This window comes from Microcaecilia unicolor, chromosome 2 (assembly GCF_901765095.1).
Source record: "Microcaecilia unicolor chromosome 2, aMicUni1.1, whole genome shotgun sequence".
NCBI classification, from domain to species: domain Eukaryota; kingdom Metazoa; phylum Chordata; class Amphibia; order Gymnophiona; family Siphonopidae; genus Microcaecilia; species Microcaecilia unicolor.
In genome coordinates this window covers 107,922,920-107,949,517 of record NC_044032.1, presented here as the reverse complement: position 1 = coordinate 107,949,517, position 26,598 = coordinate 107,922,920, and the positions used below count along the sequence as shown (strand labels likewise).

At 41.0% G+C, this 26,598-nt stretch overlaps 1 protein-coding gene across 1 annotated transcript in view; it reads left to right on the top strand.

Moving 5' to 3' along the window:
* The window catches only part of ADAMTS6 (ADAM metallopeptidase with thrombospondin type 1 motif 6), a 648,820-nt gene that overhangs the window by 435,272 nt on the left and 186,950 nt on the right, over window positions 1–26,598 (top strand). Inside the window, exons 12-14 of the mRNA XM_030193183.1 lie at window positions 5,985–6,092; window positions 17,348–17,493; window positions 19,594–19,657. Of these exons, the coding sequence (XP_030049043.1) occupies window positions 5,985–6,092; window positions 17,348–17,493; window positions 19,594–19,657 (318 nt within the window). The remainder of the gene's footprint in view (window positions 1–5,984; window positions 6,093–17,347; window positions 17,494–19,593; window positions 19,658–26,598) is intronic.

The window sequence follows — 26,598 nt, the reverse complement described above, 5'->3', positions numbered from 1 at the left end:
CTCTCCCTATCACTTCCTTAGAGATCCCTATGTACTTGTCCCAAGCTCTCTTGAATACAGATACTGTTTTTGTCTCCACCATTTCCAGCAGCAGGCCGTTCCATGAATTTACCACCCTTTCCATGAAGCAGTATTTCATCAGTTTAATTCTTTCCTCTTTCACTTTCATCCTATGTCCCCTTGTTCCAGAGCTTCCTTTCAATTGAAAGAGACTTGCCTCCTGTGCATTTATGGCACAGAGGTATTTAAATGTCTCTATCATATCTTCCCTCTCCCACCTTTCTTCCAAAGTACACATATTGACATCTTTAAGTCTGTCCCAATACACTTCATGATGAAGACCAGTGACCATTTTAGTCGCTACCCTCTGGACCAACTCCATCCTGTTTATATCTTTTTGAGGGTGTAGTCTCCAGAATTGTACACAATATTCTAATTGAGTTCTCACCAGAGTCTCATACAGGGACATCATCACTACCTTTTTCCTACTGGCCTTTCTTCTCCCTATGCACCCAGGCATCCTTCTAGCTTTCACCATCGCCTTTTCTACCTGTTTGGCCACCACACCTCTTTTGTGGACAAAAGTTCTTCACCTCCTAAACTGTATCATTCCCTCAGGTTTTTGCAGCCCAAATGCATAACCCTGCATTTTTTAGCATTAAATTTAAGCTGCCAAATTCAAGACCATTTCTCTAGCTTTGCTAAATCCTTCCTTATGTTATCCACACCATCAGGGGTGTCTACCCTATTTCAGATTTTGGCAGACCTTACCAGACAGCCCTTCAGCAATATTGCTTACAAAAATGTTAAAAAGAACCATTCCAAGAACTGAACCTAGTGGCACACCACTGGTAACATCCTTTTCCTCGGAATGAGCTCCATTTACCACTACCCTCTGTCACCTGCCACTCAACCAGTTCCTAACCCAGCCAGTCACTTTAGGGCCCATACTAAGAGCAGTCAGTTTATTTATTAGTTGACCACTATGCAGAACTATGTCAATGGCTTTTAAAAGTGTTTCCATTAATTTACTTACCACAGAAGTCAGACTTACCAACCTGTAGTTCCCAACATCTTCTTTTCTTCTGCTTTGTGGATAGGGAACACATCTGTTCTTCTACAGTCCTCTGGGACCACTCCTGACTCTAGAGAAGCATTGAAAATGTCAGCAAGCGGAGCCACTAGAACTTCCCTAAGTTCCTTTAGTACCCTCGGATGTATGCTCTTCGGCCTTGGCCTTATTGCTTTGTCCACCTTTAGTTTAGCCAGCTCCTCATGAACACAGGCCAGAGGAGGGTGGGCACAGGAAGAAGGAGAGAGACGTCGGTGGAGGCAGAAGGGAGCAACGATCCGGTTTCATCTCGTGCAGCGCCTTCACACAAAGGTGAGAGGCGCTGCACGGCCGGTAAGGCGGAGGGGGTCCTTTGGAGGGGGGAAACGGCGGCGATGAACTCGGGGGGCGGAGCAAGGGGCGGAGGATGGCGGGAGGCGGAGCAGTGTTGGGAAAAGAAGAAGATCAACACAGGAAGGGAGGGGGGCCCATCGCTGCTAAAGTTTAGCTTTCTATTTTCAGTTTTTAATTTAGTGAAGGGTGGAAGCGGGGAACAGCGGCGATCTGGGGGGGACAAGGCCGTCCATACAGGACGCTTCTGACGAGCGCCTTTGCCCCCTCCTGATCCTTTTTTAAGGTATGTTTATTTTTTCAGTGATGCAGTGGGGGTTTTGTTGTTGTTGTTCTGACGGTTCGTGGCATGCGCAGAACAGCCAGCATAACGCTTGGCTGCTCTGCGCATGATTTAAGGGCCGATTACCGACCAGAATTACGAATCATTGATACATTGTACTTTTTAAATCTGCACCGAACTTGTGCGACTTGTTTTTTTTTAGCATTGTTCGTTTTTTAAAATTTGGTTCGGACTTTAACGTTTGTAATTTTTTTACGTATGGTTGATATATCTGGGCCTCAGAAATCAAACCTTTTTCTCCCACATAGCAGGCAGAACAAAGCTCATGCAGTCCCACCTCTGTAGGACTGCACTTTACAAAACCAGAACACTGTACCAGTGATTTTATGGTAAGAATCCTGAAAGGGAACTTTAAAACAATACAGGAACGTAAGACCTTTGAAGTCAGAATGATTAAATATTTTGACACCCACCAGACAGGACTTAACAAAGATCTGGGTTTTCTAGCCCATTATAAACCATAAAATTGTACTGCTTTGTCACCCTCTTATCTCCATGCACAGCTCCCTGTCCCTCATCCACCCAGCTCTCCCTGTCTCTCACCTATCCACTCTCATCCTGTTAGACTGTCATTGAAATACTTTGATGTTTCACTTATATATACTGTCATCTACCAACATTTGCTTATTTCCAATCTGACGAAGAAGGGCTACCTTCGAAAGCTAATCAAAAAATGTATTAAGTTATGTCCAATAAAAAAGGTATCATCTTATTTTCTTTTCCATGTTTTATTTTGTTTTAGTTCTATTGATTACCTTTAAAAGTGGACTAACACGGCTACCACAGCTCTCAGCTCAAGATACCGCATAAAGCCACATGAAAAAGAAATATGAAAAGAGATTTTCTATTTGAAGTTACTAGAGAAGTTTTATAGTACTTTTTTAAATTTCTGATTATTTAGAAGATCATACTGAGAGCTACAGAAATAACATCCAGTAAACATCATTAAGTGATTGTTATTGGCAAATTACTTTTCTATCATACTTCTGCAAAACTGAATGACAATTAGAAATATAGGGGTCAGCTCTATAACACGCCACATGGTGGGAGCCTAGATTCCATTATAAAATACTGGCATAACTCAGTCTATGGTTCCTGTAGTTACAACAGCCATAGACTTGGTGTAACTAAATCTGTGCCTAAATTTTATGCGTGAGTAAAAAAAAGAGGATACAGAAATTGGAGGGTCATGGGTGGAACAGGAGCATTCCTAACACTTATGCACATTGTTATAGAATAAGGAGGGATACACACCCAATTTAGGTGCATACCTTTGCACCATGTTTTAGTTGGTGCAAGTGGCCACGCCTAAAGTTAGAGATGATTCCCGGGCATCAGTGCTATTTTGTAAACCTGCAACTAACTTTAAGCATGGCTTATAGAATAGCATTTTGTTACGCTGATTTTTTTTCGGCACCATATATAGAATTTACCCCTAAAAGTATAACATTCAATTCATGTGAACATATTATTTATTGATCTTTATGCCACTCTGCTGATTAATAAAAGGCATCAAAGTGATGTACCTTAAATATAAGGCATCAATATGCAACACCAACAAACAAACATTCAAAATCAGAATATCCCAATCCAGAGCAGTATTTCCCAAAAGACTAGAGCAGCACTTTACCTTTAGCTCTCTCTCTCTCTCTTCACTCCCCCTGGAGACCACCAAAACCATGTAGAGGTAATTTATTTTTAAGAAAACTTCAAGTCTTTAGCTTCTTTCTAAAGGTCAGATAATTTAGTTCAATCTAATACCTAAAGGTTGGCTGTTCTTCTATAGTGATGCACCTACTAAAGAACATTTTAGCTCTAAATTGGGCTTTTTGCAATTCCCAGTGTCACCCACAAAAGAGCTCTTTGGCTAGATCTAAGATCTTGCTTGAATGTGGACCTATGCAGTTGACAGACTGAACATTACTCGTCATAGTACAAAAAAAAAAAGCAGAGCTGAGAAGCTTTATTCTTGCCTGGAGCATAAGTGCCACTAAATTGCGGATTTTCCTGTTGTCAGTACGTCAGTTCTTATAAAATCCAATTCTAGGATTACAATCATCTGTTTAAGAACATAACATAAGAAAATTAGCGTTGCCATACTGGGAGAGACGAAGGTCCATCAAGTCCAGCATCCTGTTTCCAACAGTGGCCAATCCAGGTTACAAGTACCTGGCAAGATCCCAAAACAGTGCAATACGTTTTATACTGCTTATCCTAGAAATATATATAGTCCAATATAAAGTCGGTCACCTTATTATAATTTTTTTTGTATTTCTCTTTTATTTATATTCATTAACTTTCAAAGTGGACTAACATGGCTACTGCATCCTAAAAAGAATTCTTTTTTCTAACTTTGCTGTCTGGCCTTTTAATTGTTATAATTGTGTTGGTCCAAGTCTTTGGTTACTGCTTTCCTGTCTTCTTTTAACTCTCTATCCAAGGGTCTCCTGTCCATGTGTCATTTTCCCCATTCTTCTTCACTTCTTCCATTATAACTAGGATTACCATATTTTGTCCTCTGAAAAAGAGGACACATGTCACGCCCCTGCCCTGCCCCTGCCCACCCACACCACACCCCTTGCCCGCCCACACCACGTCCCTTTCGGATCCTCATCCCGCCCCCTGTCACATATTTCCCTCCCCTCCCCCGGGTCACATATTCCCCTCCCCTGCCCCCCCGTCACCTCCCCTCCCGTCACCTCCCTTCCTCCTTGTCACATATTCCCCTCCCCTCCCCTTACTTACTATCTACTGCCCTGGTGGTCTAGTGACCTCTTTGGGGCAGGAAAGAGTCCCATCTTTCCTGCCCGGAGCGCTGCCTGCCCTTGCCCTGCATCCTTCTCGGTCTTGGCTGGGGATTCAGAATGGCCGCCGAGAGTTGAAGCGGCCTCGCGAGACTTCAACTCTCGGTGGCCATGTTGAATCCCCAGCCAAGACCGAGAAGGATAAAGGGCAAAGCAGCGCTCCGGGCAGGAAAGAGGGGGCTCTTCCCTGCCCCGAAGAGGTCACTAGACCACCAGGGCAGATAGTAAGTAAGGGAAGGGGAGACCCACGGCGCTGCTCGCTCACCCGCCCGCCCATTTGTCCAGAAATCCGGACAAACAACCCGCCGGACACCCCGGTCATGCCCTCAAAAAGAGGATATGTCCGGGGAAATCCGGACGAATGGTAACCCTAATTATAACCAACTCCAACACTGATCAGTTCCAGTTCTGTGGGTGCTTGAGCACCCACAATACTTTGACTGTGTCCAGGGAGGGGTAATTTCTATTGGGTTTAGCATCCCCAATCATTTTGAAAAGTTGACTCAAATGCCCCCATCTATTCAGTCTTGCCCAATTTCTCTCACTCGTCCTGGCTCGCTTCAGCGTCACTAGTGCTTCCTGTGCCAGTTGAGGAAGTTTAAGCGGGTTCTGCACAAAATGAAGGTGCAGTTCAGGCTGGGGAGGCAGCAACAAAATAGTAGCCAATCAACAGCTGCTCTGGGCAGACTCTGGCTTGCATCTGATTGGGCCCGAACTTCTGATCCTAGCTCTTCTGTTTTTGGGATTGGAAGTTTGGGCCCAATCAGCTGCAAACTGCGTCTGACATCGCTTGGAAAGCCTGTAGAGGGGGAGAAGCAGAGGGATGGAAAATACTTTTTTTTTAAAAAACTACTTTCCAAATTTGTACAGCTTTTAAATGTAACTCATTACAAGTAAAAGTATTGCAAAAAAAAAAAAAAAGTAACTCGTTATAATTAAAAGTACTTACGTATTGTAACAAAGTACAAGTACTTCATTACTACCTATCTCTGGTGACACAACCCAGAAATTCAATACTGATGCCTGAATTAGGCCTGTCATTGAATATCTGGGTGTAATTTAGCCCGCGATTGTTAGTGGCTTTAACACCGCTGACCACCATAGGCTGAATATCAAGAGGCTAGTTTCTGATGTGCTAATGGGGTTTTCTATTTTGTTTCTATCATGGCCAAAACAAACTCAGGGCTAGATTTACTAACATGTGTGAACATGGGAAGGAGAAAGAGGTGCTTCTGGATTCCCACTGCAACTCCTTGTGACTGTGGGAAGGTCATTTAACCCTCCACTCCCATTGTTAGCATAGAAAGGCGATATATCAAATCCCATCCCCTTTTCCCATTTTATTGGTTTCTGTGATCAGTTTGTTTTATGAAAAGACTTGGAACTGTCGAAAACTAATTCTGATCAACTTGCTTATTTCTGCCTTCTTTCCTAGGAAGTGTGTAGAGAGCTCTGGTGCCTCAGTAAAAGTAACCGCTGTGTTACCAACAGCATTCCTGCAGCTGAGGGGACACTTTGCCAGACTGGGAACATCGAAAAGGGGGCAAGTTCAGCTCTTTATTATCATACAAAGTAAATTCATGACCAGACCGAAAAAAAAGTCCATTCAAAATTAGGAATGTACATCAGTTTTCATACACTTTTTAACCTGAAATGACAGGAAAAAACATGGGGGTCTTTTACTAAGCTGCGCTAAAAGGGGCCATGTGCTACGATTAGCGTATGGGCAGGGCCGGTGCTAGACGTGATGGGGCCCAGGGCAGACACTAGGGAGGGGGCGCCAAAGCTTGCTTTCCGATTGTCCCTTTTTTAACTTTAGGCAGGTTTGGGCCCCCCCCCAGTGACATGGAGGCCCAGGACCATTGCCTTGTTTGCCCACCCCTAATGTCGGCCCTGCGCACGGGCTTCCCTGTGTGCTGAGGCCATTTTTAGTGTGGTTGTAAAATGGCCGCATTTACATTTTTTCTATTAATGGCTGAGCATTAATTTGCCAATTAGTGTGTGAATCTGTAGCAACAACTATGTAGTAGGCGCAAAGGGCATACGCGCTAATCATTTGGCATGCAGCAGTGTAGTTGTGCCAACTGATTAGCGCTGGGCATACCTATTCTCCGCCCCCCTCCCAGACATGCTCCGCGGAAGCGTGCACAGATGCCTGAACTACCGCCTGGCACCTGAGAGCACCCTGCAGTAGTGCGTTTTGGCACGTGGAAGGCACGAGTTAATGTCTACCAACACTTTTCCCCCTGTGTTGTCACTAGTATGCACTGTTCACAGAGTGGAAAATAGTGCATACTCTTGATACCAATGCCCTCTGAAATGAAAATTACTAAAAAAAAATAAACAAAATAAAATGAAAGATCCTGAAAACAGCGCAGGAAGTGAATCAAAACAAAAATGTTTGTTCTGGACATATCTTTTCAAAACTCGAGATACAAAACAGCAGTGAGCATCCTCCTTAAGATGCCTTTGCTTAACTACCAACATTGAAGATGATTTACAGTATTTCTATTCCCAAAGATCATCTGCATATCCTTAGGAAACAAAAAGGTTAATGTCTATTTGTCATGCTCAACAAGGAAGGCTAACAACTTTTGTTTCTTTTCTTGAAAAAGACTTGTGACAGAAAAAAGTGTTTTATAACTCAAGGCCAGAGACAGAATCCATTGAGAAATGTGCGCATGGGAAGAGGAATGATGAGTAGAGTAATTATAATGTGCATTTCCTAATGGCTCTTGGGGAACTCTAACATTTATTCAGGCTCTGTTTGCCGATCAGCCCCTTGAAGTGACTGCTGCCGGCTGGATTAAAGCTAACAATGACTCCTGTCATTTATCCTAATTCCTGCCCAGTTAACTGGACCAATTTCTGGAGAGATTAAACTATATTTTAATATGCAATTTGATGTTTAAATAAAGAGAATGAAAGCTTTTGGGCAGCTGTCACAGTTTATTAATCCTTGGTGATGGTTTCATTCAGGGCCTACTGTCATGTGGATGGCGTTTACATGCTAGATGGAAATATTGGTAAACCGTGTTAAATAAATTAATTGAAGGGATTACTTTGAATGAATGAAAGGATTTTTTATGGTTGGAGGGCACAAGAGCACTACTTTTTAGTTGACGAGAGAAAAAATTGCAAGTATTAATCTTCTATGCAAAATACTGACATATTTTATTAGAGTATTAGAAAACACTAGGGGTTTCTTGCTTAAAACAGCAATATGAGTTTATTCTAGAAGCCTGGCTTAGTCATTGAAGAGCTACCGCATATGCCTTGAAAATCAGGGATTACTATAAAGAAATGTTGAGAAAGTTCTACCTTGTTTCTTTTCCCTGGGTTTCTTAAGCTGTAAGCGGGCTATTTATATTTAAAATGAATAAATAAATAAATAAATTGTCTTTCCTAGATACATCCTGGCACTCACTGAAACAGAGAATACCATATATCGTTTAAATGAAGAGTAAGGGGTCCTTTTACTAAGGTGCACTGAAAAATGGCCTGCGGTAGTGTAGGCGTGTGTTTTGGGCACGCGCAGATCCATTTTTCAGCACGCCTGCAAAAATGGCTTTTTAAAATTTTTGCCAAAAATGGACGTGTGGCAAAATAAAAATCGGCGTCTGTCCATTTTGAGTCTGAGACCTTATGCCAGCCATTGACTTTCTGGTAAGGTCTCACGCGTTAACTGGGCGGTAATGACCTACGTGCGTGAAATGCCACTTGGCGCGTGTAGTGGATGTGTGCCAGAAATTAAAAATTATTTTTTGGACAAGCATATCGGATGCGTGCCAAAAATAAAATTACCACAAGAGCCATGCGGTAGCCGGGCGGTAGCTCCAAATTGGCGCACTTGGAGGGGTATAATTGAACGAAAACGCCTATCTCCATGGGCGTTTATCTCCGAGAACGGGTCCGTGAAGGGGTGGACTGAACCGTATTTTGGGAAAAAATAGACGCCCATGTTTTATTCAACAATGTGTGAGCTGGGCGTTTTTGTTTTTCAGCGATAATGGAAAATGAAAGCGCCCAGCTCAAAAACGAATAAATCCAAGACATTTATTCGTGGGAGGGGCCAGGATTCGTAGTGCACTGGTCCCCCTCACATGCCAGGACATCAACCGGGCACCCTAGGGGGCACTTTTACAAAACCAAAAAAACAGGTAAAAGAGCTCCCAGGTGCATAGCACCCTTCCCTTGTGTGTTGAGCCCCCCAAATCCCCCTCAAAACCCACTGCCCACAAGTCTACACCATTACTATAGCCCTAAGGGGTGAAGGGGGGCACCTACATGTGGGTACAGTGGGTTTGGGGGGGGGGGGTTGGACGACTAATAAGCATTAAGCAGCACAATTGTAACAGGTAGGGGGGATGGGCCTGGGTCCACCTGCCTGAAGTCCACTGCACCCCCTAACAACTCCTCCAGTGACCTGCATACTGCTGCCAGGGAGCTGAGTATGACATTTGAGGGTGAAAATAAAAAGTTGTGAAACATCATGTTTTTGTGGTGGGAGGGGGTTAGTGACCACTGGGGGAGTCAGGGGAGGTCATCCCCGATTCCCTCCAGTGGTCATCTGGTCATTTAGGGCACTTTTTGGGGCCTTATTCGTGAAAAAACAGGGTCCAGGAAAAGTGTCCTAAATTCTAGCTAAAAACGCATACTTTTTTCCCATTATCAGTGAAATGCGCCCATCTTTGTTCGGCAGATAACCACGCCCCAGTTCCGTCTTCGCCACACCTCTGACACGCCCCCATCAACTTTGTCCGCATCCGCGACGGAGTGCAGTTGAAAACGTCCAAAAATCGGCTTTCGATTATACCGCTTTATTCGTTTTTGTGAGATAAACGTCCATCTCCCGATTTAGGTCGGAACTTGGGCGTTTTTCTCGTTCGATTATAAGCAGGATAGACTCTTACGCGGCTTAGTAAAAGGGCCTCTAAATCTTTAGATTGTCATGTGGAAATTAAGACAACACAGTGTCCTGTGAAAATTAAAAGTTTATTTTTCTCTAATTCATTTTCAGTTTGTGTACCCAACTGAGGCCTTCTTTAATCACTTAAAGGGCTTTGAGGAAACTTTTGTGGATGAGCCTCTTTTATTTTCTCTTATTGACTCTTTCCCTGATTAATCTGATGCTGCCAGCTCACTGCTGCAGCTTTCCTCCTCTGTGGATTACCTTTACCTTCTTCTATCCCAGGCAAATATAATATGAGGCATATTTCTCCTGCCGGTCTCTGCAGGTTGGTACGAGTGCTATGTAGTAGGCTTTGTGCTGTGTAGAGGGCTGGTGCAAGAGCAATTTGATGTTGTAGATCTTGATATTCTTATAGGATTGTTGTCTGATTATAGGACTTGGAGAAACTGTATTAGAGTGGTTAAGAACTTTTTGTAAACTCACTCTTATGCGGTAAGGGTACATGTGGAAATGTCTTTGGACATCTGGTTGTGGCATTCCCCAAGGCTCACCCCTGTCTCCTATTGTATTTAATATCTATATGAGCTCTTTAAACTCAGTTTTATTGGATATGAGTGAAGTCCTTTACTCTTATACTGATGATATTTTCATTCTTCAAAAAATATACCCTGATGTTAAAACATCTGTTTTGAGACTTCTTACCCCTGTATTTCCAAAATTCAATCCTGGACGAATCAATATTGATTAAAATTGAACCCTTCCAAGACCAAGCTGCTTTGGTTCGGTGCTTCAGATTTATCCTTTCCTGGCAGCTTGACATTGAATACATCTGATTCCATCTCTATTGATAACCCATCAAGGGTATGGGAGTCATTCTGCACTCCTTGTTGACTTTTCAGCCTCAGATCAATAATTTGGTTAAAAATGTTTTGTTTTTTAAAATCTGTGACATTTGCTCATTATTTGATGTGAGTCATTTTGCTATTCTGGTTCGGTTTATAGTTTTGCCACAACTTGACTACTGCACCTCTCTTTATGGGGGTTTGGCAGTAAGGCAGAAATTACAGTCCATTCAGAACACAATGGCCCGTTTGATCTTTGGAAGAATAAAATTTGATCATGTTTCTCAGTTTCTGAGGTGTGTTCATTGGTTGCCACTATAGGCAAGGATTGATAAAACGTCTTGTGTTTCATTTTCAAAAATTTCTATGGTTGATTTCAGAAATAATCTTTTCGATAGTTCGTTTTTTTCTCAGGAAATGTGACTTGTAGGCAAAGTTATAATAACACAATGATGTTCCCCTCTTTTAAATCTGTTCACTTTAAAAAAAACTGTTGGAGTATTTCTTTTCTTGCAGAGTGGTTTTGTCTTGGAATACTCTTCTCAAGGTTGTTCAAAACAATGATTCATATCTCTTATTTCGTAGGAATTTAAAGACTTTCTTATTTCAAAAATCTTATGATGCTTGAGATCTGAACTTTTCACTGTATATTTACTTGGTTGTTAACCACCCCAAGCTCTATTTTATAGGGTAGATGCAGCACATAAGAGTGATGATTAGATTAACTGTGGGATTATAACTCAATATAGCCCTAGGTTTAGGCGAGATTAGGGTGTGATGAGGGTAGGATACACATAAAGACATGCATTCCCCATTTCAGAAGGGGAGTGAATGACCATGGCCCCTGAGATCAACTTCGGGAGTTAAACCTTGCTCCCAAGGATGTCTGTGGCCAAACAAATGCAGTGGCATCTTTCTCTCCCTCCATTTGTGGGTCCAGCATCTCTATCTCTATCTCTCTTCCCTTTGCTACCCCTCAGTCCAGCATCTTCCTCTCATCCCCTTCTCCTTTGGTTCAGGTCTCTCTCTTTCTATCTTACTTTCCTTTGCTTCCCCACCTCCTTTCCCAAGATCTAGTATCTCTCCCCCTTTCTTCCCCCTCCACTTTGCTCCAGGCTTTCTTTCTCTCTTCCCAAGTCCAGCATCTCTCCCCTTTTCCACCAGGTCCAGTATCTCTCCATCTTTCCATGGTTGCATTTAACAAATATTCATGGTCCTTTTTACTAAGCAGCAGTAGGGCTATTATGTGGGTAGCTTGCACCAAATTGGCACTACTGCAAGGATAGCGTAAGTGCTCTGTGGTAGTTTCAAAGTTGGTACGCACTATTTCCCACGGTATAAAATAATTTTCTATTTTTCTGTTGCAGGGGGCATTCCCGGTGGTAATCCTCAGAGTGGCCACATTTACGCACATTGCCTATTTACCACATGAGTTTCACATGAGCTCTTACTGCTAAGTCAGTGGGTGGTGGTAAGGGCTCAGGCAGTAAATAGCCATGTACTAATTTTAATTTTAGTGCATGGCCATTTACTGCCCCATTAAAAAATGCTTTTTTTCCCAGCCGGGGTAAAATATGGGCCAGCGCAAGCAAAAAACACACTCCTACACTACTGCAGGCAACTTTTTACTGTGGCTTAGTAAAAGGACCCCTCAGTTTTGGGTCTTGAGGATGACAGCATAACTTCTAGTGGAATTAGAAAACATGCAGAGAAGGGCAACGAAAATGATAAAAGGGATGGGACGACTTCCCTATGAGGAAAGGCTAAAGCGGCTAGGGCTCTTCAGCTTGTAGAAAAGGTGGCTGAGGGGAGATATGATAGAGGTCTATAAAATAATGAGTGGAGTTCAATGGGTAGATGTGAAGCGTCTGTTTATGCTTTCCAAAAATACTAGGACTAGGGGGCATGCGATGAAGCTACAATGTAGTAAATTTAAAACGAATCGGAGAAAATGTTTCTTCACTCAACATGTAATTAAACTCTGGAATTCGTTGCCAGAGAATGTGATAAAGGCGGTTAACTTAGCGGAGTTTAAAAAAGGTTTGGACGGCTTCCTAAAGGAAAAGTCCTTAGACCGTTATTAAATGGACTTGGGGAAAATCCACTATTTCTGGGATAAGTATAAAATGTTTTGTACTATTTTGGGATCTTGCCAAGTATTTGTGACCTGGATTGGCCACTGTTGGAAACAGAATGCTGGGCTTGATGGACCTTTGGTCTTTCCCAGTATGGCAATACTTATGTACTTCCATGGATTTTCTTTCCTATCTCCTGAATTATTCTGTTTTATCCCTATTGTTTCTCCTATCCTATCAATTTAATTGGAGTTCTTTTCTGGCTATGCTTTAGTCTGTAAACTGTTTTATAGTGCCAATACTGATAGGCGGTATAATAAATACCAAATAAACAATCCCCCACCCCCCATGTTGGGGTCCAGTATCTGTCTAGCTCCCCTCACCTCGCTGATCCTCTAAATGCCACAGCACATTGCTGGCAGAGGCCATGCTGAAAGCTGCTTCACTCTGACCAGTGGAGCCTTTCCTCTGCACGTCCTGTCTCAATGATGTAACTTCCTGTGGGTGGGATGCACAGAGGAAAGGCTCCTCCGGCCAGAGAGAGGCAGCTTTCAGTGTGGCTTCTGCCAGTGATGTGCTGCAACATTTGGAGGACCAGCAAGGGGAAGGGAACTAGACAGATGCTGGACCTGCACATAGGGTGGAGGAAGCGGAGGCAGGGTGCAACTTTAGGTGGCCCCTACCATGAGGCATTTTGCCAGGCTCACTTAATGGTAGCTATGACCCTGATTAAATCTATAATGGTACTGAAACACCATGTGCAATGAACAATGGAAATAACACAGTCTGAATTAAACTGGTAACATAAATCCTAATAAATAAATAAAAAAATATGTGTAACCCAGTTGTTCCCATGGTTTCTGAGACATGTTCTCCAACTGTTTTTTTTCCCCCCATGGAGCAAGCGAAGCTCCACGGTCCTATTAGTAGATACATTTCCTCTCTTGGCTTTGAATGGAAATCAAGACACCAACAGGACTCTGGGTTTCCATGGATTTTGTTTACTGTTGAATTAATTCAGCCACAATGAGGTTGCAGCAGACACAAAGAGATGTGGAACCATCCTGGTTGTAGTTTGGGAGGTGCGTCCAAACACCCAAATACAATCTTTTCCATATGACTTAAATCAGTTGTGATTTTTCATTATTCTTAGTTCTGGATGGTAACTCAGATACCAGTTAATAACAGAGCCTTCTCTTATTGTGCTGCTGTCCTCTTACTTCCTTCAGGCTGTAGCACCCACAGTAGATTATCAGGATATGTTTACAGCATGATATTTAAACTCATCCAGAGATGTCTGCTCTTTCAGACTTCTCTCAGATGTAGCCTCTAGCAAACCTCTGAAAAGCAATTCTTACTATTCAATGAAGGCTTTGCTTTGCCAGCACTTCCTGAGTTACAGCATTTCAGGAAATTCCTGAAGAGCACTTCTCTCCATCTAAAGGGAGCTCCTTTGTACCATTTAATTCTATTTACTTGCAGAAAGAATACTGCAAGCCATTGCATGTAGAACAATGGTTCTCAAACCTTCCTTGTCTAATCTGTTTTTCAGGATGACCTAGTCAATATACATGAGATATTTGCTTACAGTTCAAATATATCTATATCTATCTATCTATATATTACACAAGAAAGGCTAATCTGTAAATCATGAATGAATTAAAGTCCTCCTGTAAGGAAATGGAGAAAAGACCTCATGGGTCCTTTTACTAAGGCATGCTGAAAAATGGCTTGCGGTAGTGTAGGGCCTTTTTTTTGCTGAAAATGGACATGCAGCAAAATCAAAATTGCTGCGCGTCCATTTTGGGTCTGAGACCTTACCACCAGCCATTGACCTACTGGTAAAGAATCTGGGTGGTAATGACCTATGTGAATCAAATGCCACTTGGCGCGCATCCATTATGCATGACCAAAATTAAAAAATATTTTTGAGACGTGTGTATTGGACGCACGGCAAAAAATAAAATTACTGCAAGAGCCACTCGGTAGTCGGGCGATAACTCCATTTTGGCGCGCATTGGGCACATGTAGACGCTTACACAGTTTAGTAAAAGGGCCCCTGAGTGACCTATACAAAAAAGAGGTACTCAGCCTCTACAGCAAAAATCGCCATTAAAAAAAAACAACCTCCATTTTTAATCAAAACTCTCCAAAATGGTGAATAATGCAAAGTCTTTGAAAAATACACAGTAATTAAATGTAAACTCAGGATAGACTCGCTGAATTATATAAGGCCCTGTTTACAAAGGCGTGCTAGCATTTTTAGTGCACACTAAAAATTATCACATGCTGTGTAGCCTCCCATAGGAATATTATGGGTATCGACATGGTTAGCATGCGCTAATTTTTAGCATGCACTAAAAATGCTACCATGCCTTTGTAAACAGGGCCCATAGTGTCTCTCATAAATCAAAAATTATAAACAGAATAAAGTACTTAGCTTAATAATGCAGAAAGTGCAGGAGGAGTCTAGTAATTGCAGCAGCTGGAAGAGTCTTATGAATCTGCAACTCCCGACAAGGACATCTGTTTCGCTGAGGCTGCATCAGGGGAGTTCTGCTCTAAACAGATGAAAAAATTAATTAAAAAAAAACAGTACAGGAAATGCTCATATAATGTAAAAAAAATAGTGTTTACCAGCAACAAATAGAAGTTGTACCTCTTTTTTAGTATAGGTCACTGAAGTCTTTCTCCATTTCCTTACAGGCGGACTTTAATGCATTCATGCTTGCAAATATATGTCACGCGTATTCATTAATCTTAAAAACCACACAGGCAGGGGAGGAGGGGGGCCTGAGGACAGGTTTGAGAACCACTACTGTAATCTGTCTCTCTCTCCTTTCCTTGTTCCAGAGGCAACAAAAACTGTCTTTTTCCTCTTTGATTCTCTACACCTTCTCTAAAAGATATAGACCATTCTAGCCCCTGAATTGGAAGTCACCACATACCTAGCTCTGAATAGTACACTCCATTGCTAGCAAGAATTGGTCCTTACATATATACCTTTTTTTATTTAGGTTTCTTATTTTATTAATAACAGTGAGATACTGTACTATCATAATTCTTACTTCACTTTCTTAAAATTATTTATTTACGCTCATATCCAGAAGCATCCAGACAATACTGGTGCCTCCTTCCTTGTGTTATTTTGGTTATCTTTACATAGGGGCCCTTTTACTAAAGGATTGGTGCACAGCAATGGGCTTGCCGTGTGCCAATCTGGAACTACTGCTGGAGGCCAGCGGTAGTTCCCACCCCACCCCCCCAGTGCGCACCATTTCTGGTGTTACCGAAATATTTCTATTTTTGTGGCTCCTGTGCTTACCCGGTGGTAATAGGGCAGCACCACACAACTACCCGGTTAATGTGGAGATCCCTTACTGCCATGTCTATTGGTGGCAGTAAGTTCTCTTCCCCCCCCCCCCCCCCCAAAAAAAAAATATGGCTGTGAGGCAAGTGGTTCACTTACAGCACGGCCAACTTTTTTTTAGAAAAAAAGACAGCCTTTTACCCGCTGCGGTAAAAGGGGGCCTCAGCGCATGTCAAAAACATGCAGTGAGGCTAGCACAGGCCCCCTTTCACCCCAACTTAGTAAAAGGACCTCTTAGTATTTAGGATCTGCTTTGATGCAGTCACAATCTTGTTTGACAATACTGAGCCTTCCACACAGCAGGATTTTACAAAGGCACAAGGACCAATTTAAGGACGGTCACTGATATGATTCATATGATTCAGTCGGCATTGTGAGGCTGCAGTTTCTCAATGTGGCTATAGCTAGAGGCAATGTAGGAGAAAAAAATAATGGAAAATTCTGTAAACCTTTTCAGATTCCTTATGTAATGAAATCAATTTTATCAAACCTATGGTGCAATGCAGTAATGAAAAACACAGCATGGTTCAAAATACATTTTGGATTAGTCATTTATCGATTTATGGTTCACTTAAAACAGTATTGGAGAAGAAGTCTTTCCTGAGACAGTACCTTAGCACTGCTCTTTTTTCCCTTGGGATCCACTTCTATTCCTGTGGTCACTGTCTCCCATCCAGAGCACCCAAATTTTGCTGGCCTTTCTGGGCTGGAAACGCCAACTCAAAATTTCTGCACACTGCATCACCATTTCTATGACCAGCCTAGACTATATAATCTCTTTTATCAATGTGTTGAGCTGTTATTTTAAATCGGGGGGGGGGGGGGGGGGGGGGGAGGGGTTGTTTGCAACTTACAGTATAATGTGAATAGAAACAGGATCATATTGGAACTATCAGATAATGCACTTATTCTAACTTGTTATAATTAATTGGTAGATATTCACTATGGTTTCATATTTCTATACAGCATGTGTGCGTGTCCATATATAAACACAGGCACATATATCCAGTGTATAAGTCCTTCAAGGAAAAGCTAATCAGAGTGTATAATGGTTTTCAGTACCCTGTCCCGGTGTCTTGGCATCCCTTTTATTATGTCTGCACTGTTAATGCAATCTATTGAAACAAATTCCTCTGCCGATGCAGCCTCCACCAGACAAAAGAAAAGGAATTACCATCATAAAAATTCTTTAGTGGCAAACTTTCCATGTTCTATTATCATTTCCATGAGTTTAACAAGGGCTTTTTCTTTTTTAAAAAAATTGTTAAAATGGGCAGAACTGTCTGAGAAGAAATAAATTGAATCTTGTAGCCCCCCTCCCCCAGCATGATAAGTCTCCAAAGGAGATTTGTGAAGAAGAGTCTTTTAGCTTGCTGAATATCCATTAAGGATTTTATAAGTTGGCAGCTTACTAAAAGTACTTAACAAATTCCACATGCCCTAACCCCCCTGTCTAAAGAAGCAAAATAGCTGCTGTCTGCTATCTGTGCGGAGTGTGCTCATGCCTAAAACTGGTCATTGTTTGACCTTATAATTTGCTTTCCTGATAACTCTATCAGCCTGGAAGCTAATTTCTGTGTTTTCTGTGGAATCTTTCAGTGGTGCTATCAGGGGGAATGCGTTCCCTTTGGCACCTGGCCCCAGAGCGTGGACGGGGGCTGGGGTCCATGGTCAATCTGGGGAGAATGCAGCCGGAACTGTGGGGGAGGAGTCTCCTCATCTATAAGACACTGTGACAGTCCAGCGTAAGTAGCTAAAGTAAGCCGGAGCCAACAAAAAGACACATTTGGAAACAATTCTCAAATATGGTTTCACATGTTATCTGTAAAAATATTCCACTTCCATGCCAATACATGTCTGGAAAATAGGAGACAGAAATAGCTATGCGGGAGAGGGTTACTAGATCCTGCTTATACATTTCTAAAGCTCACAGCATGTTTTACCCATGCTACAGTAAAATGAACTGTCTTTTATGGTTTAATGATAATGAAATCTGCTTTCTTTCTCAATAGCCATAATTTTAAATTGTGGTAAGCCTATACTGTATCTAAAGCTTTCTGTATGGAATTGAACATTATTATTTTAATGACGATAACCATACTAAAGAAGCATTTTCCAGTGGCATTTGTGCATGGAAATATAATAATTTTAGTCTTGAGTTTATGATTTTTAGCAGCGCCTGTGCATTGTTACCTTATTAGGCAAAGTCTTAGCCTGGAAATGAAAGCCACCTTTCAAAGACAGTTTCTAAACCAGGTTTTCATTTACTTGTAGGTACTTTTATTTTATGGCTTTTAAAACGTAGAGACATTTGGAGAACTAGCCTTTCAGTCTTTTCTCTTCCCTCTGCTGGGCTTTTTATCCATGTGCTCTGACATTTGCTGAAGTTTCATGCTTCGGATTTGTAAAGGTCACAGCCTTTAATTTTCAGTACTTAGCATTATTATGCAGCATTAACTCCAGTAAAATACCCCCCCCCCCCCCCAATATCTGGACATCTCATTGCTTTTTAAAAAATTTTACATCCTAGAAACTATGACAATATGTTGAATCAGTTTAGAATAAAGTTAATTAAGAAATACAAAGGCAGGATTTATGTCACTCTCTGTCCAGCTCCTTTGCTGCTGATCTTCATCAATCATTTCTTTCAGCAAAGAGCCTTGGGGTTCTTTTGGTGTCAACCTTCTCCTCAGATCTTATCACTGCTGACAACAAATCTCAGTATTCTCAGCTCCTTCTTATCTTCTGTATTCATCCTTTCTTACCCTCAATTCCACCAAAAGACTTTGGTCTGTTAAATGTGTTTCTGTTTTTGTGACTATAGTGACCCTGTGTGTTCACAGGCTCAGAATGGAGATACTCAATTTGCTTACTTATCTTTCAAAATTCACTCAAATTCCCTTTTTTAAATCTTGAGGGCCCCTTTTACAAAGCGGCTATAAGCCCAACGCAGGAGACAGGAAGGAGATGCTGCACGACAGGGAGGAATGAGAGGGCCTGGATGAGAGCAAGATATGGAAAGTTGTATCACAGAAAGGCAGAATATAAAATCCATGGCCCTTTACTATTACAACTTTCCATATCTTGCTCTCATCCAGGCCCTCTCATTCCTCCCTGTCGTGCAGCATCTCCTTCCTGTCTCCCTCTTTCCCCATGCCCTGTAGCATCTCCTCTCTTTCCCCCCATCCAGCATTGCCCCATGTCTCTCTTTCTCTCTGTCTCTTCTCTGCCCCCTTCTCATCCAGCATCACCCGCTTTCTCTTTCTTATCCCCTCTCTCTTTCCCTCCTACCCACTCTTAGTCTTGCAGTCTTCCCTGGTTGGCAGCAGGCTAGAAGTGGCCAGCGATAAAGCCCTGCTGGTCATGTCCCTTTAACACAGGAAGTTTACATCAGAGGGGGGCATGACCGGCAGAGCTAGTGTCAGCGCATGCAGAAAACTGGTCCCACGCATTTTTACATGGCTTTTACCGCTGCCACTGATCTGGGAATACAACAGGCCCTGCTATAGTGGCAGCAGAAGAGAGGACAGGTCATAGATGAAGCTGGGGAGGCTTAGTTACCCGAACCTTCTTAAGTGGGGCATCTATGAGTACTGATTTATGGACATTTCAAACGCTAATAACCATTGTGAAATGACTGACATTACAAATAATGTCCTTTAGAACAAAGTACTAGTCAATAACTGTTCTGTTATGTAAAAGCAATGAAATTAATATTTACAATACTCCCTTATTATGTTTCATATTTGCATTATATTTTAATTTAATATTGTGCATGCATGCATACTACATAAACCTCTGTATTTATATGATGCACACAGAAATATAATAAAATATTTTTCCAGTCCCTCAGGTGGTGGAAAATATTGCCTTGGAGAGAGGAAACGTTATCGCTCCTGTAACACCGATGTAAGTAAAATTAAGCTGACATTCAGAATGCTGTTGATATTTAATTTCCAACAAGCAGTATTTGCTGTTTTTCAGACAGCCGTCTTCTTGGGGTAGAGATAGGCAAAGCATAAAATGTGATGGCCAATTGAAAAGGTCTTATCTGGCTATAGGGGATTTCCACTTCCAGAGATGTGTGAGAGGGCAGGAATATCCCTCAAAATATAATTATAGCTCTAACCAAAATAAATCACAATTTTACTTTGCATTTTTCTGTAGGTTTTGGTTTTTCTGCCCCCTCTCTGTTATTTTTGTTTCTGTTCAACTGTGAAAATAACATACTGTGCAACACTCAACATACTGTTCAATAATTATCACAAAAATTAGAGGAAAAGACCTCAAAAAGCCTGTGATGCTTACATATTTTCAGGAAAATAGCATCCACTAGGGCTCAAACTCATCACTGGCCAAACCCTCCCAATTTATTTAATATTATTCAAATATTTTTATTGAATTTTTATATATATTCATAAAATCTGTCTTATGTGTGCATTTATTTATGATATTTATACCCCACATTTTTCCGTACAATTTTGAGTTCAATGTGGCTAACAAGGTAAAATAAGTCATTACAGAATATGAAACAAAATACACAAACCCACACATATCATTAAGGAAAAAAATCATAACTATATAAAGAATTCAATAGTAAATCATAGTGGGGAGGATGGAAGGGGGAGATTAGGGACCAGGATCAATTGACAGAAATTTTTTGCAATGGAAAGATTTCAAAAACTTACAAAAAGCCAATAATCATGTTGAGATCTTATATTTTTCGGCAAGGAATTCCACCATTTAGTACCTTGGTATGAAAAAGTAGCTTAGTATATAGATTTATAAGCTACTTTCTTACAGGTAGGAAAATGCAGACGCAGGTAGTCTCTTGCACCAAAGATTGAACTGCGAGAAGGCAAAGTAACAATGGGCAACATATAGTCATGGGCAATACCATACAAAATCTGAAATATAAGAGCACAGAGTTTGAATACAACCCTGGCCCTAATGGGAAACCAATGCAAATGTATCAGCAAAGGAGTAGTCCTCTCAAAGTGTGGTACGTGCATGACAAGTCTAGCCACAGTATTTTGGACAGTTTGCAGTTTCCCTAAGATACATTCTTTACACCTTGCATAGATTGAATTACAATAATCAAATCAAACCCGACAGTGTCCCATTTCACTAATGCTTTCTCAAGGGAATAAATGTGCTTTCTAATTTTTCATCAATTCTGTAAAAAAAAAAAAAAGTAGAAACTGTGATTGAAGTCTTCTTTATTTAAATTATTTATTTATGCCTTCTTGTATCTCACTATTATCCAAAAACAAGCTTCTGTTTAAAGTGGCTTACAATTTACATTTTGGTGGCGAGAGAATAGTATTGTGCAATGTTGAGAGTGCATCTGTAGTTTGTGTGGTTATTCATAGTTTTTGAAGATCTAGATTTGAAGTGGAAAAGGTAGTGGTAGCTTTTGTGTTCAGTTGTAGAGTTTTGGTGATATTCATACAGTTTTTGAACAGGTAGATTGTAAGCAACAGACATATAAAATGGCACAACTTTTGGAAGCAAGAAATATGTAGCACACAGTCAGTGAAAAAAAAATGCAAACCTAATATCGCTAAAAAACGTTTCCAACAATACATTTTGCTCAAATCATAAAGCTTTTTTACAGTACTTACTTCTCCTGTTCTGTGCGTTTTCTAATGCAGTTGTGTTGACAAAATGGCGCTCACTCCTTTGAAAGGAAGCTGTCAAATCAATGATCAATCAGCACTCATGTCTCACAGGACTACGATGTGCTGTAGGGTCTAAACGTAGGGGTCCTTTGATGAAGCTTCAGGAAAAAGGGCCCTGCGGTAGCGGTGGGGGCTATTTTTCCCATGTGCCAGGGCCCTTTTTACTGCAACGGGTAAAAAAAAACCCTATAAAAATGACCATTCAGTAAGAGTACTCTCTTACCGTGTGGCCATGTGTGTGTGTGGGGGGGAAGAACTTACCGTCATCCATTGATATGGCGGTAAGGGATCCTGCGGTAACCCGGTGGTAACTGGGCAGTGTGTGGTGATGCCTGATCACTGCCGGGTTAGCGCCACGCTATTAAATTTAAAAATATTTTCTGGCGCACCAGAAATGGCACATGCTTGAGCCATTGAGCCAGCGGCCTCGTTGGGTTGGCGGTAGTTCTGGAATAGCATGCGGTAAATCCACGTTGGGCTTGCCAACGCTTTGTAAAAGGGCCCCTTAGTGAACAAAAATCTCACTAATGCGTATTCCTACTCAAATATAGAAGAATGTATGTACTTTACAAAAAAACTGTCTATTCAATCAATACATTCAATCAGTCCATTTTTGACCAAAAAAAAGCCTTTTTTGCAGGTGCACTGAAAAATGGACCTGCACGCAATACAGGTGGCTACATACTACGCTGTATTGAATCTGACACATTGGATGCAGATAAGGCACAGGACTTAACAGTTCTTTTAACTGCGCCCTCTACAGAAAGCAATTCGCAAACTTTGATGTTGAAAAAGCGAATGTGTTTGCATGATATCCCAGTTCTTTTGAATAATCTTTGCCACTTCTTCCTCCTCCCCTCATAAATTTCAAAACATAAGTACATAAGTAATGCCACACTGGGAAAAGACCAAGGGTCCATCGAGCCCAGCATCCTGTCCACGACAGTGGCCAATCAAGGCCAAGGGCACCTGGCAAGCTTCCCAAACGTACAAACATTCTATACATGTTATTCATGGAATTGTGGATTTTTCCCAAGTCCATTTAGTAGTGGTTTATGGATTTGTCCTTTAGGAAACCGTCTAACCCCTTTTTAAACTCTGCTAAGCTAACCGCCTTCACCACATTCTCCGGCAACGAATTCCAGAGTTTAATTATGCATTGGGTGAAGAAACTTTTTCTCCGATTTTACATTTACTACACTGTATTTCATCGCATGCCCCCTAGTCCAAGTCTGTTTCTGTTTGTCACAATCTTGTGATTGATCATTCTCCACTAACAAGTCTCTGTTATTGTATTTTGCTCTAGTATATGCTCTCTTAATAACTTTAGATGGATATCCACATTTCAATAAATCTTTTGCAAGCTGATGAGATTGAACTTTAAATTCTGATCTATTAGTACATTTTCTCCTGTACCTTAAAAATTCAGATTATGGCAGGCTATCTTTTAAAACATGAGGATGACAACTATCGTACTGCAGAAAAGTATTCCTATCAGTGTTTTTTTTTTAAACTCTGGTGGAAAACAGACATTGACCTCAAACTCTTGACTGTAAACTGTATTGCTGGATTACAGCCATTCAGCCAAGATACAAAAACATCAAGGGATTGAGAGTTACCTCTCCAAATCATGACTACGCCATCAATATAACAACGTCAGCAGAACATTTTTTCATGAAAAGGAAAATCTTGAATCCATTTGGCTTCAAAATCTGCCATAAAAAAGTTGGCAATAGTGGGGGCAAATGTTACCCCCATGGCTATCCCTGATGTCTACAGGAAAAAAGCATCTTGAAAAATAAAATAATTTTCCTTTAATGCTATAATCGGCAATGTTATCAGAACCTGAGATAGTACATCTTCTAGTTCAGGTCGCAAAGCTAGAGCTTTCTGAATAATTTCCAAAGCTTGCTGCTGCGATATCAAGAGTAACCAACACAATGTCACTTTCTATAGTCAAATCAAGTTCATTGAGCAAAGTCAAAAAGTGTTTGATGTCTCACAAGTGTGAAGGAGTCAAAAGTACTAGAGGTTTTAGAAAATGATCTATAAAAATAGAAAACAACTCTAATACTGTGCACTCAGTCATATTTTTTCTCTCTCCTCTGTTTCTGCCCATTTCTCTTATCATTGTTCTTCCTTCATTTTTCATCAACACTCATTTACTTTCTGTCCTACTATGGGTAACTCTTTCCCTCTCTATTTGCTAGTTTCTTTTCTTTCAGTTCCTGCCTCTTTCTTCCTCCCTTAATATTCTCTTTTGCCTTTCATAAGTACATAAGTATTGCCACACAGGGACAGACTAAAGGTCCATCAAGCCCAGCATCCATTTTCCAACAATGGCCAATCCAGGTCACAAATACCTGTCAAGATCCCAAAATAGTTCAACACATTTTAAACCCTAATCTTTACGTTACCAAGCTCAGGATAAAATAAAATAATGTCACATTTTATGCTGCGTATCCCAGAAATAAGCGATGGATTTTCTCCAAGCCATTTTAATAATGGTCTATGGACTTTCCCTTTTTGTAAACCCTGCTAAGCTAACCACCTTTACCACATTCTCCATTTTCTTTTTGTCCACTTTTATCTGCTCCAGTCCTAGTGTCTCATCTCCCTTGTGAATGGACTCTTTTAGCTCTCCTGCAATCCTCTTGTTGCAAAGATAGGAGAAGCAAACAATACCATTGGATCACCTCTCATTCCTTCACCTCCAGCATGTTATAAGATTTTTCTGGCATCCTCTGGATTCCTCTGTTGAGCCTTACATATTCACAGCAACAGCCTGTATCAAAGCTAACCCCTAGCAATTGCTTTTCTTCTTCATGGGGTAATGTTTTTAAATGGGTTAATTTGGAGCATACTGTACAAGAATGAACCTCACCTGTGCCAGGGAATGTTGGAGATGATCTCCACCTCTCAGATTCACTGCTAGTACTTGTCTCAACACTTGCATTGTTCCAACGAGAGCTGCCTTTTGGAATTCATAAGGTGTAGTATAAGTAAGCAACATATTAAGATTAATTGGAAATTATTTTTTAATCAGGCTGGTGGTGCCCAGTAAAATTAGCATAATTTCTGTATCTTTATTCCACATTTTGGGTCTTAGATTGTATTTGTTGGTATTTGAGGAACTTCTCTTTCTTCACACATAGTACAGAATAGTCACTTGTGGGTAAAGCTATAAATGATGCCTAAAAAATTGGCGCTGAAAAAAACAGCTTAAGCAGTATTCTAGAAGCCACGCCTAAAGTTTGGCATGGTTTACAGAACACACAAGTAAGCAGAAAGTCGTGCATAAATTTAGGGGCAGAAATTTGCACCAACAATAATGTGGTGAAAATGCTGAAGCCTAACTTTATGCACAGAGCACCATTATTCTGTAATTATACTTGTAACTCAAAGCCACACCCCTCATTCTGCCCCCAAATGCCCATGGCTCTCCCTTTTCTGCATCCCCTTTTTTGGAACATGTGTTAATTTTAGGCGCAGAATCTGCACCTAACTTTACGTGTGTTAGTCACAATTAAATCTAATTAGTGCCAATGATTGCTTATTAAAATGCCAATTATTTGCACTAATTGGCTCATTATTGAATTAAATTAAATTGGGAATGCGCTTAAATTTTGACAACTTTTACAGATTCAGGAGGTTGGTACTGATGCTTCTTTTTGTACTGCTGTTCTTGAGCTGTTCTCCTTTATCACATTGTCCAGTTTTCTTGCATTAACCTTTTCTTTCTGGGAGCAGGAATGCTCCAGTTGATCAAAACGTTCTCATATTCTACAGTTCTGTCCAAGTTGTGGTTCAGTGTTTTCTGGTACAGCAATGTTTTACTGTTTACATAATTTCCAGTATATGAGACACACTACATATTGTGCCTTTCTATGAAGAGTTTTTCTGACATCAGCAAACCCAACAATGAGATGTGTGATCACTTCCAGCTCAATGCAGTAATATCTGTATTTGCATGTGATACCATGTTTTTCTATGCTAGCTCTGAACCATCATCTATAGTCCACAATCCTTGTTCTGCAATTATCATTCTCATCTTTTGGTTTAAATTCACTTTTTCCTTACCTATTCAGGTTTTGATCTATTTTTGGTTTCCAAATTGGCTCTCTGTATTTCCTGCTGTATTTGTGCTTTAAGGAACAGCAAACAAGTGTGATCAGTCACAGATGGAATAGATGAAGACAATCTTGTAGAGTAGGCAGTGTTTGTTCATGGACCCGACACAGCCCACCACTTTAGAGAGAGGAAACTCTTGTTCCCACTTCGCTCTTTGAATTTTGATGATACCACTTGTATTTGATGTTTGTGTATGCAGTGAAGACTTTTTTTTTTTGTTACATTTGTACCCCGCGCTTTCCCACTCATGGCAGGCTCAATTCAGCTTACATGGGGCAATGGAGGGTTAAGTGACTTGCCCAGAGTCACAAGGAGCTGCCTGTGCCTGAAGTGGGAATTGAACTCAGTTCCTCAGGACCAAAGTCTACCACCCTAACCACTAGGCCACTTTGAGAGGATTACATCTCGTATTATTATACCATTGACCCCTGACAAAGGCATTAGCCGAAACATGAGCCATGTTGGGTTCATGAATAAACACTGCTTCCTCTATAAGATTGTCTTCATCTGTTCCATCTGTGGCCAATCACACTTGTTTTCTGTTCCTTATGACTTTTTGCGTTGGTGATTCCCTCTGAGATATTTGTGCTTTAGTCAGTTGCTTTTCCTAATTTATTGGTCTAATTCTTTAAGGAAAGAGTTTTCTTCTCTTGTTTTGCATATTTTATTGCTCTTCCTCCCCTCATGTTTGGCAAACTCTTCCACCCCCTCAGGTTCATCATAGCCCTCACTCCGAAAGATTTGGAGGGACCCCTGGCCTCAGGTGTTTATTAGGTTCTAGATATACCATCTTTCACAATGAAAAATCAAGGCATTCAGAAGAAAATGTTGATAAGCCTGAAACATTTTGCAACACAGTGTTTTGATCTGATGAAACAAAAATTGTTTGGCCATACTCACACAAGATAGATTTGGAGAAAAAAGGGAAGCATGCCAACAGGATGCAAAATGTTAAGTGCTGTGGTAGATTTATTTTACTGTAGAGTTGTGTGGCAGGCAGTGGCCAGAAAACGTTGTGCTGGTGGAAAAAGAATGGAT